The sequence below is a fragment of the Antennarius striatus genome, chromosome 9 (assembly GCF_040054535.1).
Source record: "Antennarius striatus isolate MH-2024 chromosome 9, ASM4005453v1, whole genome shotgun sequence".
NCBI lineage: Eukaryota > Metazoa > Chordata > Actinopteri > Lophiiformes > Antennariidae > Antennarius > Antennarius striatus.
In genome coordinates this window covers 12,702,784-12,716,273 of record NC_090784.1, presented here as the reverse complement: position 1 = coordinate 12,716,273, position 13,490 = coordinate 12,702,784, and the positions used below count along the sequence as shown (strand labels likewise).

Genomic DNA, 13,490 nt, shown 5'->3' with positions numbered 1-13,490 from the left:
ACACACACACACACACACACACACACACACACACACACACCAGTGTCTGGTTCAATCTAATTCTCAGGGCAGATGTGCGGTGGATGAGTCACTGCTGACATCTGTCCATCTTCCATCTCCTCCTGATCCTTCTGATGTGTATATATCCCTATCATTTCAGATGAAGGAGAGAGAGAGAGAGAGCATGCAGGCAGGACTGGGTTGAGGCAAAGCCCTTTAATAGGTTGTGTCCATGTCAGAGAGGCATGCTTTGCACTTAAATCTGACCATGTGACAGCAAAGCAAACTCACTGTGTCAAAGTAATTCCTTAATATGCCCTCTGGTGCTTGAAAGGTTGCTTTCTCTATAAACACGAACACCACCTGACATGCTGATTCACACACATGCACACGCACACACACAAACAGAACAGAGAGAGAAACAAAAGAGCAAAGGAAAGCTCCAACTGCTTTAACATAACTTTAAGAACACCACAAGTTGTACATATAATTTGCGCATTGCAAACAATGTCCAGTGCTCTGGTGAGATGTGGAACCCACTCCTGAGCTGATGCTTGTACGTCTCTCCCTGACACATAAAGTAGACACCTAATTGAACAAAGAAGTCCTGGTTTAAAATCATATTTTAATTCATTAAGGATTCTTTTTTTGATAACTGAGCCATCAAAGTGAAAACATGTTTTCCTTCTTAGAAACTAAATCTAAAAATCTACCAAACAATATGAATAATTGGTTGTTGCTAGACTACATACACCGGGCCCGGGTTACTAACAGCCCTGTTCAATCAAATCATCACTGAAATAGACCATTTTTAGGAGCATGATGATGGCAAGTACAATATTTTGTCAAAAATCAAAAGAAAGTTTAGAGGAAGTGAAAAAGAATCTGATTGAAACACATCACCAACTGCAAGCCACTCTCTCTCCTCATTAAAGGACAGTGTTCTTGGCTCCAATATTGAAATGCAGTGAGTAAAAATGACCTCAATGGGAGAGTGATGCGACATAACTTCATGCTAACCCCAAGTACCATTAAGGCTGTTCTGAATTTTGTCAGACCATATTCTGAAGACCCTCAGTGATTACAGTGTATTGCTTGGACGCTTTGTTGCTTCAGGGTGGGACTGCTGAATTCTATTCTCCTAGAAAGTTCTAAAGAATGTCATAGAAAGTTCATAAGTGTATTTGTTGAAGCTCAAGAACAAACGATTCATGCAGTTAGACAATAATTCAGAACATAAGAGTCCATCGCTGAATTAGAGGAGGAAGAAAATGACAGTTTTAGAATACAGACCTGAATCCCACTGAGATGGTGTGACAAGACCTGAATACTGTTCATGCTTACAAAGCATCCAATGGGACTACAGTACACTGAAGCAGCTCTGCTTAAAAGAGAAGGGCCATTTCCAGCAGTGATGTCAGAGACTGAGATCCAGTTACGAGAAGTTTACTTTTGCTAAAGGTGGAACAACTATATGGTAATTTGAAGGCACAAATATCTTTTTCACAATGGTGAAACTATTTATTGGATTACCTTTAAAAATTTGTAATTTTAACATCGCTTTGATTTACATCGTATATCCTTACTTTCATTAAATATCCAACACAGCTTCTTAAGAGACGCACAGCAAATTAGGATGAAGGCAGGAGCGGGTCCAATACTTTTCCATGGTATCTACCTGTGTAGCATTCAAGATAACATGGTAAATAAACCATTTACAGCAGAAATGTTGGGGTTTCAACAGGATTCTAATCTTTTTTTTTTTTTTTTTGAATGAGATTCAATCGCTGCCAAAAAGAAGATGCTCATTTTAAGTCTGCTGAAAACAGTGAAATCTATGGTGTGGTGCTGCTTGTGTATGTGCATATGTGTGTGTGCACCCAAAACAAGCTTCTTCACACCCACAGCCCCCTACTCCCTCTGATTGACTCTGCTCTGCTGTTTCTTTGTCTGGTTCTGTTCCTTCCTCTCTCCCCATCAAAAATGTGTTCGTGTAATTAAGCTGCTAATACACCGTCAAAGAATTGTCTAATTCAGCAAGGAGGAATTAAAGGAATCTGGCATGAGTCATTAGCCAGTCGAGATGTACTGTTGAGCATTTTCAATAAAGGATCTGGAGAGCAATGAATCACTCTTATGGTGTGAAGACATTCGCTACGGCACATACTCTGTACTCTATATTTGTATGCCTGCATTTGTATGTGTGAGTGTGCGTGGCATTAATTGCCATATGTGAGCATGAGAAATTGTATGTGGGTGAGGTAAAGAGAAACGATTCAATGCATGTAATCCATTTGAACAATCAACCAATGCAGTGAATTATTACCTATTGTAAACATTTAGACACTCTGGGCAAGAAGAAATGTTTGTATTGGTGCAAGTACAAAGAAGAAAATCCCAGGCTCGCTTTGCAAGTGGGGGCAAATGAAAACAATCAATATCTCATAAAAGAATGATGTTAGGGACATGCAGGCAGGTTGTAAAAAACAGCATTTTGAAGATATGATGGGGGGGAAATGCCAGCCCTCACTAAACGCCTGGTAGTCTCAGCGAGAAGACATTTCACTTCTCATTGACGCCCTTAAATCGACTGCTTTTGATCCACAGCACATGACACACATATATTTTGTGTACACAGCTCGATATGCTTTTCAAAGTCTTTGGTAAAATTATGTGCAGGGAGACATCATTGGTGAGCTCACCTGTATTGTTCTCCGATCTTTTTTCTTATTCAGCTATCTATTAAATTCTCCTTTGGCCCAGATGGAGAACGGGCACATGTGAAAATTTGGTTTTGAGGCAGTTGTTGAGAACTACAATGATCTGAGCCATGGAGAACTCACGTTCCTGATTAACTCACTGTTTGGAGGCTTTAATTGTGCTGTTGGGAGGCAGAGGCAGGACGGTGTAAAGGGAGAGGAGAGGAAGGGGAGGCTATAGGGGCAGGGTTCAATCCACGCTGCACCCAGAGATGAAGTGGATAATTGAGTGTGAAACAAACACTGCCAACAACCTCGGAAGCCCCTTTTTCAAAACGAAAGAAAAAAATAGCTAGAATGGAGTGAGAAAGAGGGGGAAGAGCTGGGCAAAGAAAGAAAGGGGTGAGAGAGAGAAAATCCCAGCGACCCTCTGGGGGGAAAAGCTGCTATTGAAAAGCTATTAAACTTGCATTTAGCAGGATTGATTGGAAATGAAGAGGCCTATTAAAAGAGAGGGACAAGGGGACAATAGCGCGTCTCTGGCCGCCGTATGTTGCCCTCTTTTTAGCAGCTTTCTTTTGAAAGGGGGTGGGGGGTGGGGGGGCAACGCTGTCTGTTTAAGCGCTCCCACCAAGAGAAGCAGTTCAGGGGGGGGCTTAGTACTGCCTGAATAGAACCCTCTTTATCTTTCTCTGTCCCCCTTCCTTTCCATTCTCCAGTGAGCAACAAAGAAAGAGAGAAGAAGAATGAGGCAAGGTTTTTTAAGTCTGCTTCCCGACTCAAACAGACACGCCATTTAGATAACCAACCGCCTTTCTCCCTCTCTTCCTACCATTCCCTACAGATTAGTTTACCTCTGGAGTGTTGCCATCCTCCCTGCCAGTAGGGTTTGTAATACTCAATCTTTAGCATAGTGCAGAAAACAGTCGGAACTGTGGCTTCATATTCACGCTGTGTTCCTGGGGGCGTGTGAAGACAGGCCAGCCAATCCAGCAAAGCCTGTATTGTAAAACAGAGCGGTGGAACTGCAGGTGTCCCTGCAGACTTTCAGCAAGCTCAAACGGATGAGTCCCACGGGACCTTTAATGGAGTTTTGATTGTTTAACATCCATTTTTACAAAAAGCACACAGAGAGTGGCAGATTTCTCTCCCTTGCAGTGTGTATGCTTCATGTTAGCGAGTATATAACCATATGGCCTTGGGAAAGAGTTAAATAAGTTATGAGGACGCAGCTGACTCTTCCTCTTAGAAGTCACATTTGTTGGAAAAACAAATAACATTTTCACACAGTCAGCCTTGTCCACGCTCATAGCAAGTGTCATGACAACAAGAGAATGAGCAGACCAGAGCGGTTTCATACTTATACTACAGGTTTAACTCACTCCTGCCAGTTCTGAGCACATAATGTAATGGCAGTACCATCATATTTCTGTTCCCAGCATTCTAGGTCATAGAATCTACAACTATTTTATGGAGTACATTATGAATTGTCCATTAATGATTGTAAAAATGTGAATTCCATGACATAACATACATTCTCTCTTTTCTCCCAGGTGCTACCCAAGCAGCCTACTTCTCCCAGCAGCCTCAGGACCAGGTAGTTGTCTCCGGGCAATCAGTGACTCTACCCTGTGTCATAGTGGGCTATCGGGGAATGGTACAATGGACCAAAGATGGCCTGGCACTGGGTGGAGAAAGAGACCTACCAGGTATTATCTGTTATTACTCTCTCTCTCTCTCTCTCTCTCTCTCTCTCTCTCTCTCTCTCTCTCTCTCTCTCTCTCTCTCTCTCTCTCTCTCTCTCTCTCTCTCTCTCTCTCTCTCTCTCTCTCTCTCTCTCTCATATATATATATATATATATATATATATATATATATAATATATATATACTTCATTTCTTGTTTCTCTGTTGCTGTCTGTGTCTATTGCTCTCTGTCTATGTCTTGCTGTGGACAACAACCAAGTCTCTCACTGTAAACTGCTTTCTTCAGAAATTAATATTTAGATAATGATAAGCAGGTCAGCTACTGCACTTACCAAACTTTAATTTGTTACTCAGCATTTTAAAGGTGTTGTAGGAAGGTAGATAATCAATTGACTTTTGTCTTGCGCTGACATTTAAATGTGTGGCAGACTAGGGAGAACGTGGAGAGGCTTCCTCTTGACCTTAGCCACCCTATCTTATTGTGTCTCTGTTTAAAGGACAGACTCCTCACGTGTTGCATTTCCAATCTCATGCGAGCACATCTGGTCTCTTTCTTTTGTGTCTTTGAAAGAAATTTGCAATTTTTCTCTACACATTGTTCAAGGCACAAGTCTTTTCATTTTGTAATGCATTTATTTTGTGCTGGTCGGTTTTGTTTGTGTCTGACTTTTTTTTCTGTGATGGCGTCACACAGGCTGGAAACGTTATTCCTTAATGGGTGACCCATTATCAGGGGAGCACAGCTTGCTGATCGATTCGGCAGACTTGGCGGATGACGCGGTGTATGAGTGTCAGGCTACACAGGCAGCACTGCGCTCCCACCGTGCCAAGCTTACTGTACTAGGTAAGATACCCAGCTCATGCATGATCCGCACAACCAGCCCTCGTGCCAATGCCTACAGGCTGGCAGTGGTTGGGAAAAATCAGGGTAGTGTCTTCATCATAAACACAGGAGCGTGAAGACAAATACACAAAAAATCAAAGCAACAATGCAGAAAACATAATCACACTCCAAACCCAATTTATCATAAGAAAAATTAAAAAACACATCAAAATGTTCTTCAAGTGATTTGCCTTTTATTAAACAATGTCTTATCACCACTGAAACGTAACCCCATCCTAAATCTAGATTGTTCCTGGGAAATAAAAATTTTGAAATCCAAAAGCATAATTCAGACGATGCCAATAGACAGCCCAGAAAAAAAAGGAAAACCCTTTGCTCTCTGTAGGAGCAATCAAGACTGTGTACGTCCAGGGTAATGTGATTGCTGCAGTCATAAATGACTCGCGTGGTAGCTTGAAAGTCAGGGTCTGCACAGTTAGCACATTTTACAGTGAACCACAACATTTATCAACCACAAGGCAGTATTTGCATTAACGTGATTTGAGTGATCTACTTCTTCACACTGATGTCTTGAGGTGGGGGTTAGGAAGATGAGGGCCTGGTCTTGTGGGAATTGGAATAGCATAGCACTGCTGGCATCTGGTGGCAACGCAAAGGAATATCACTCCTTAATTAGTCCTGACAATTGTCCATATAGTCACACACAAGCGGGGATTGTACAGAAAGAAATGGAAGCAACTATAAAGGTGTGATGCTGTAGCTTTTGCTACATCACAAAGCATTCACTCCAAAGCCCATTTTCCTTTAAAGTACGTGTCTCCAGTACGGTATTTTGAGTTCATTCAGAACGGTTTGCCAGTTGCACAGGTTTACTGTGGAAATGCAAGACGGCTAAGATCAAAAGCAATGTGGACGAAAGTTTACGCAAAATGAATTGATCTAGAGTGAGCATCTGTGCTCATCAGCCTGTGTGTCACTGTCAAACCTACATGGAGCTGCACCAGGCACTGCAGTCAACACATGCCCACACACACACAGCCATAAAGACCCAAACGTGGAGGCAGCAAAGAAAGTTGATAAATATGCCTTTCTACATGAAATGCACTCTGAAAGACTGAGCCAGGTGGTTCATATTTCATAAACATATGAATAAAATTAGGTGCATCACTCAGGAGCCTGAAGTTTAGTTATGATCATGAGTGTTAAAGAGTGTATGGGTGCGCACATTCCTCTTTGTGTGTGTGTGTGTGTGTGTGTGTGTGTGTGTGTGTGTGTGTGTGTGTGTGTGTGTGTGTGTGTGTGTGTGTGTGTGTGTGTGTGTGTGTGTGTGTGTGTGTGTGTGTGTGTGTGTGTGTGTGTGTGTGTGTGTGAATCAATGTGGCCAGATGAGACCAAAGCAATCCTGCACAGTCAAAGGACTCAACGGCGAGAGTGCAGTCAGGGGAATCGACATGGAAATTAAAATCACCTGGCACTCAGATTCCATTAGTGTCCGTGCCGCGGCAGCGGAAGGACCTCTGACAATTCAGATACACAAAGTGAAATTGGTTCGGTGAAGGGAGCGGGAAAGGCCAGCACAAACACCATGTTTATGCCTTCTCTTATTGGTTGGGGAGATAGACGCCTTCATCAGGGGTGGCACGCTTGGCTTGCCAGTGGTGCGTGCGAAACCATGCAAATAAATGAACAAATAAGCAATTCAGTTGAAACATCACTGCAACTGTAAGAGCAAATAGAGTAATAATGCTAGTCCCAAGAAAGGAAATAAATAAGGCTGAGTCTTTTTTCTTTTTTTTTCAGGACAACGGCTCTCCATCTTTTGTCATGTCTGGAACTTGTTAAGCTCACACATGACCATAATGAGATATTGTTCTGCTACTTTTGCTCCTGCAATATTTGAATTCTTGGCTAAAAGCAGCAGCAAGCACAATATCAGTTCGGTTTCTTTTTGGTTCTGTATTGGCCTGGAGCTGTGATGAGTTGTTGTTATTTTGTGTGTTTTGAGTGGTATGTTTGTTCTGCTTTACAGTGCCTCCCTCAGATCCTCTGGTGGAAGGCGGCCCTGTTGTGCGTCTCAAGGCCCACACACCACACAACCTCACCTGCAAAGCCTCAGGAGCTAAACCTGCCGCTGAGATCACCTGGTATAGAGATGGAGAGGTCATGGAGTCTGCAATTTATTCAAAGGTAGTGTGAGGCCAAATCTGTGGTGTCATTACTGTTCCACCTCTAAAACCTACAAAATATTAAAAAATGTAACAGCAAGTAGAAATAAATACAAATATATTTCAATTAGAATTATTTTCTATATTTCCTCTTAGGGTATATTTCTCCACCTCTTCCTCCATTTTTATTTTTCTTATATTTCTTCTCACAGTCTCACAGGTTTTTGTTTTCATCGCCACCCTTCTGTTATATGATTTGTCCATGCACTCTCTGCAGTCCCCCTCCCATTTTCACTCAAGTATGACCCCCACTCCCACCCCATCGCCTCCCCCTTCACTAGCCAACCCCCTCCACCCCCTTTGCTCACTAATGCAGTGACACTACAGCATAACTGGAGCATGCCAAAGCTCAGACAGGCATGAGAGTTTCATACAGTAAGGCTTCTGCAGAGAACAATCACCCACAACAATGCAGAAGCACAAAGGGGATGCGGCAGAGCGTAAGCCAGCCACGGCTGGGAAAGTGTCACATTTTTCATGCTCTCTGACCACGCTAAACGACGCTAAACGCCACATTTAAGGAGGCAAGAGCCTGCAGTGTGAGGGGAGAGGATTGTAGGGGGGGGGGGCAGGGGGAGGAGAGGAGAGGAAAAGAAGAATATAGACTTATCTGGTGAGATGGGTTTGTACGAAACCTACAGAAGAGAGACTGGTGATAGAGAAAACACTGAGCAAATTAGGGGTGGTGACAGGAAGTGTTGTGATTTGATCTAGTATAAAATACTTCCTCTGTGTCTGACTGAGGAAGTGAAGACCTGGGTCCATTGATTCAGCTCATGAAAGGAAGGCTCATTTCTGACCAGGTCTTGTGTTTGTCACTTTTTTATCACTATCAAAAGAACAGACTGACAATTATCTTGGATATCAGAGTCCTTTTCTGTGTGTGTGTGTGTGTGTGTGTGTGTGTGTGTGTGTGTGTGTGTGTGTGTGTGTGTGTGTGTGTGTGTGTGTGTGTGTGTGTGTGTGTGTGTGTGTGTGTGTGTGTGTGTGTGTGTGTGTGTGTGTGTGTGTGTGTGTGTGTGTGTGTGCATGTACATAAGGAAAGTCGAACACTGTGAAAAAGCAGTGAGCCATATCTTGAGAATATACACATTTTCTCACTTAGGCATATTGATTTCTGTGAGCAGTAAATAGATTTAAAAGATGATGACAACAAGGAACTCTTGACGGGTAACACTCAGAAATGTGGGAACAGCACAATATCCCCCATAGCATCATAAAATATATGATTTAACTGCCATGCCAAAGGACAGGATTACAATTTTAATGCCTCGCATATGAAAAAACAAGACCTGCAGTGTCATAAAGATATTAGAGGAGTTGTAGGATCACAAATGGCAAGAGAGTGGCTTGTGTATCTCTGAACCGATGTTCAGTTCTACTAAATCCTAATGGAGTCTCTCTAAACGTGTAGCTCATAAACTGTTGTTTAGGACTTCCATCAGCTAATAGTTTATCTGCATTCTTGTGCCACTCCACAGACACTGATGGAGGATGGGAAGAGGGAGACGTCTGTCAGTATGCTTCCAATCATCCCGGAGGATAGTGACACCGGACGCACCTACACCTGCAGGGTTCTCAACCTGGCTGCTCCAGCTGGACGACAGACATCAGTTACCATCAATGTCCAGCGTAAGTGTTCTGGTATCAGCTTTCCTGGAAAAGACTGCGTTTAGGTCAAACAATCATCATTTGTCAATAACAAAAATAAATGCATTCCATCTTCCAGACCCTCCTTCAGTGACTCTGTCAGTCCAGCCTCAGACTGTGACGGAAGGAGCCAAGGTTCTTTTTATTTGCTCCGCTTCAGCCAACCCTGAGATCACTGGATATAGGTAGCTATCCTTTGTTCAATATTTCACTCTGATCTCACCACTACACACACAGAGTCAGCAGTCTGAAATGATCGAGTACAATCACACAACAATTTCAAGGCATTACATGCTGGAAACAGGCCAGATTAAAGACATCATCCTAAAAGGAGTGCAAGCATGCAAGTGTTTATTAAATTTATTGGGTTAAATGGCTGCTTGATTGACAGCTCTAGATTGTGATTGACACAGGGCATGAATTAGCTAATAGCCACTTTGATACGCATGGATAATTACCTTGCCTGAAGTAATGCACCAGTATAATGTGATTATTCTTTATCCCAGGTGGTCAAAAGGAGGAGCCCCCATCTCCGAAGCGAATGGGGACAGCCTTGAGGTGACTGTGGACTACTCTTACTTCACAGACCCGGTCTCCTGTGAGGTGTCCAACTCAGTTGGAAGCACCAATGTTAGCACGCTAGTGGATGTCCAATGTAAGTGTAGCTTTTAGCAGCCATACAGTGCAACTAAGCATTGATATGTATTTTGATATTGTCAGAAAGTGAGTGTTTTAAACAATCCCTACAATAGTTTTCTGTGTTGTGCATCCCAGTTGGTCCCAGACTGCTATCGGAGCCTAAGCCAATGACAGTGGACATAGGGATGGATGCAGCTTTTACTTGTGCATGGACTGGAAACCCTCCTCTGACTCTGGCCTGGACAAAGCAAGGGTCTAGCGTGGTAAGGCAACAAACACTAGTCACCATTTAATCTTGGTGGTAAGGTGAAACTAAGCATCCCTCCAGGGAGAAACTTTCACACGTGGCCGTCAGGCATGAATCCTTCACACTATATCCCCACACACAATTTTTTCAGACTGAATTTTCAACACCTTCTGCTCCCTGAGGACTTTTGCCTCTGGCAATAAACTGTCTGTCCACTGACGGATTCGTACTGCATCTTCAGAGATATAACATGCTTTCATAACTGTAACTAAATCAATTGCTCAATTAATCACTCAGTAAACCACTGAGCCACTGTCTGGTTGAAGCAAACAGAATTACAACATATGCTTTAACTTTTAGAGCAATGCATGCACACAGCAGCATCTCTGCCTCCAAGCATTTAAAAAGGCATGACTGCACTTCAGTATCAATTTCCTCAAAGTCAATTTTGTAGGTGGAACAAATGTGACATTTCCACCTTCACTTAACGTAATCCTGATAAAAACCTTTCAGCACACACAAACAATCAGTGGTGGCATCCCGTAGGAGCTTCTCTCTTAGCAACTAATATGATTTCTGAGGCAGAGCTTGAGAAAACACCCAAGTAAAGAATGCTGCTGGAATGGAGAAAGTGATGCTGTCATCTCAAAGGGGGGAGCTCTTTCTGCCTATCTGAGAGAAACGAGCAGGCATTTTTCTAATCCATTCATGGCCACTGTCCCTCTCGTAGTCATGAGTAATGGATTAATTGGGTTACTCCATAAGATACAAAAAATGGACAGCGAAGGAGGGAGGGAGGCAGGCAGGAAGATGGAGAGGGGGTAAAAGGATTAATCACAGCTTGATGGAATGACAGGATCAATGAGCTAAAGAGTGAGTGAGTGCAGCAGCTCCAAAGGCTAGGGCCCAGTCACACCATAGTACGCTGTGTTCTGTCCCCACTGTTTAATTACAACAATCTCCCCAGCAGCATGGTCACTCAGCGGTGGCTGGAGTGCTTAATGCTGTGATTAAAGCTCTTCACAATGAAATTAAACTCAAACCGCCAGCAATGGTCAGCCCACCTCCATGCTGCTTCCACAAAGAGCCACAGATAAAGTCCTGCCTTTGTCTGCGCTTTCTCTCTGACATGCTTTTCACTTGTCTTTCTTCATTTCTCACTAGGTGCTAAGTAATGGAAACACCTTGCAGCTGAAGGCTGTTACGCAGGAGGATGCGGGAACGTACACCTGCAAAGCCATTGTGCCACGCATTGGAGTTGCAGAGAGAGATGTCACTCTAACTGTAAATGGTGAGTGATCTTTTTCATACTTGTAATGTCTTGACAGATCTTTTGAATCCGAAGCATCAGTATGGGTATTTGACAATTTGGTGTTGGTCAATATTTCAAAATGTCCTCTTTCTGTTTTTAATTTCCCTGCTTGCTCATTCTGTCTGTCTTTCTTCTTCGCCCCAGGCCCACCTATCATCACAGCGGATGCCACACAGCATGCTGTCAAACACTCCAAAGGCAAGCTGGAGTGTCGGGTGGGAAGCAGCCCCCCACCTGATAAAATTGTAAGTGAGCTTGTGTTTGTGTTGTGTACTTGGTTTGTTTGGGAGCTTAGATACTAAGTGTACCTCCAAGTCACACCCACCTGAGATGGATCACTCAGTCCAGCTTCATCCCTGACCTCACCTTCACACCTTTCCACCACCTCACATGCTAACGAATGCATTCACACATACAGTATATTCACAGCTATAATTGCGCAGACACTGACTTGAGACATAGTCGGGTTGGGAGAGCTGTGGGAGACCGGCTTCATGTGGGTTTCAGCCAAACCACATTCAATTAGCTGCCCAAGAGGCATCACTTGGCTGACCCTGTTGAACCGCTGAATGTACGCCGGGCTGAGAGAGGATAATTAGGGTGTGAGGAGGAGTGAGAGACAGACACTTTGCTGGCCCTGTGTTGGAGATGGCAGAGAGGAAGCTTATTTTATAGTGCAGCTACCTAACCCTCCATAGGCCTCACCTGCAGGGCACACGTGGGAGGAAGCTTAAACATGAGCCTCTGAGCTGTGTCAGCCGCAGAGCACCTTAGAGGTCAACATAAGAGAAAGCAGAGTAAAGAGAGAAACTGGTGTTCAGTCAGTGGTGAGCAAGGATCTAAGGATAAACAGCCGGGCAAGCCTTGGCATTGCTCACCTGCCAATAATTCTTTATAAGAAAGTGAGTTACTCCCTGTTGTCTCATCTCTTGCTCCCCTCCAGGTGTGGACCTTTGGAGACATGAGCCTGTCCTCAGGGTCCTCTGGTCGTTACTCAGTACAGACAGTAAACAGCGACCATGGGGTCCTTTCTTCTCTGGTGTTGTCTGAGACCTTGGCACAGGATTTCCAGCTACGCTACAACTGCACCGCCTGGAACCGCTTTGGCACCGGCACTGTCCTGGTCATGCTGAAGGAGCAAGGTACACACTGATTCTGAGGACTGTTAATCCCCACCAGCATCTTCGACTATAGTTGGACTTTCAATAATAGCTGTGAAGGGGGCCAGATTAGGTGAAAAACATGCCCCTGCTTATCTTAATTATGCTCTAATCAATATGATTTAATCAGGAGATGGTTCCTTTTAATGAATATGTTTGCCCCATAACATAGATATTGATTGAGGACAAAAGTCAATTACAGGATGTCATGTGTTCGTGCTTGGACCTATATTCTCTATTACTCTCTAGCACCAAGTTCACCATCTCTGGCTGCAGCCCCTGTAAGTAATCTTAATATTAGGCAGTAGTACAACTACAGTGATGCTAGAGAAAGGCTTTGTTGAAGCAGACACCAAAAATAAGATCCTTGGCAGTAATTTACATCAATGTAACAGAGTGGAGTCTCTAGAGAAATGGGCAGTGGTATCTCCTGGAATCTCTAATTAGATTACTTTCTGTTGCTTCATTGCATGTCAGGCCTTGTTACCATTTTTCCAGAGAGATTAGAGACAATAGCCAGGCTTTGGGGTGCCAGATTGCCCACATGAGCATACGTTAGCCGTGAGTAGGCCAGTGCATACTGCAGATTAATCTATATAGACTCTGACGTTCCTCGCATTAGCAAAACAAATGAATGGATCTCTTTTGTTCTTTTGCTCTGATCTCCCTCTGCTTTTCTTGACAGTCATCCCTCACCCTTCACAACTTGTCAATTTCTCTTGTTGCAGAAGCCCTGCCTATGTTGATAATTGTTGGTGGAGCAGTGGGTGGAGGCTGTGTCCTCCTCATTTGCGTCATCACTCTGGTATCTCTCTGCTGCAGACACACAGGCAAAGGTGAGCTCAACGGTTAGTATGGACAAAACAGACAGCAGCCAATTTTTCAAATTTCAAAAATTCATTCAAATGGTGTTAAGAATGGCATGTGAACTCTGAAACTGAAAAATTATCTTTTTTGTTAAATTTCCATGCTTTTTACCCTGTGTTTAAATGGGATTTTTGATGTCTG

At 43.4% G+C, this 13,490-nt stretch overlaps 1 protein-coding gene across 2 annotated transcripts in view; it reads left to right on the top strand.

Annotated features, from left to right (window-relative positions):
• Positions 1-13,490, top strand: part of kirrel3l (kirre like nephrin family adhesion molecule 3, like) — a 34,262-nt gene that overhangs the window by 17,670 nt on the left and 3,102 nt on the right. Inside the window, exons 2-12 of one of the 2 annotated variants that reach the window (XM_068324517.1) lie at positions 4,253-4,408; positions 5,100-5,249; positions 7,279-7,436; positions 8,956-9,106; positions 9,204-9,309; positions 9,631-9,779; positions 9,899-10,026; positions 11,175-11,301; positions 11,467-11,567; positions 12,266-12,464; positions 13,211-13,318. In XM_068324517.1, coding sequence (XP_068180618.1) covers positions 4,253-4,408; positions 5,100-5,249; positions 7,279-7,436; positions 8,956-9,106; positions 9,204-9,309; positions 9,631-9,779; positions 9,899-10,026; positions 11,175-11,301; positions 11,467-11,567; positions 12,266-12,464; positions 13,211-13,318 — 1,533 coding nt within the window. Of the gene's footprint in view, positions 1-4,252; positions 4,409-5,099; positions 5,250-7,278; positions 7,437-8,955; positions 9,107-9,203; positions 9,310-9,630; positions 9,780-9,898; positions 10,027-11,174; positions 11,302-11,466; positions 11,568-12,265; positions 12,465-13,210; positions 13,331-13,490 lie in introns of both variants that reach the window. The other variant, XM_068324516.1, reaches the window with a different exon arrangement.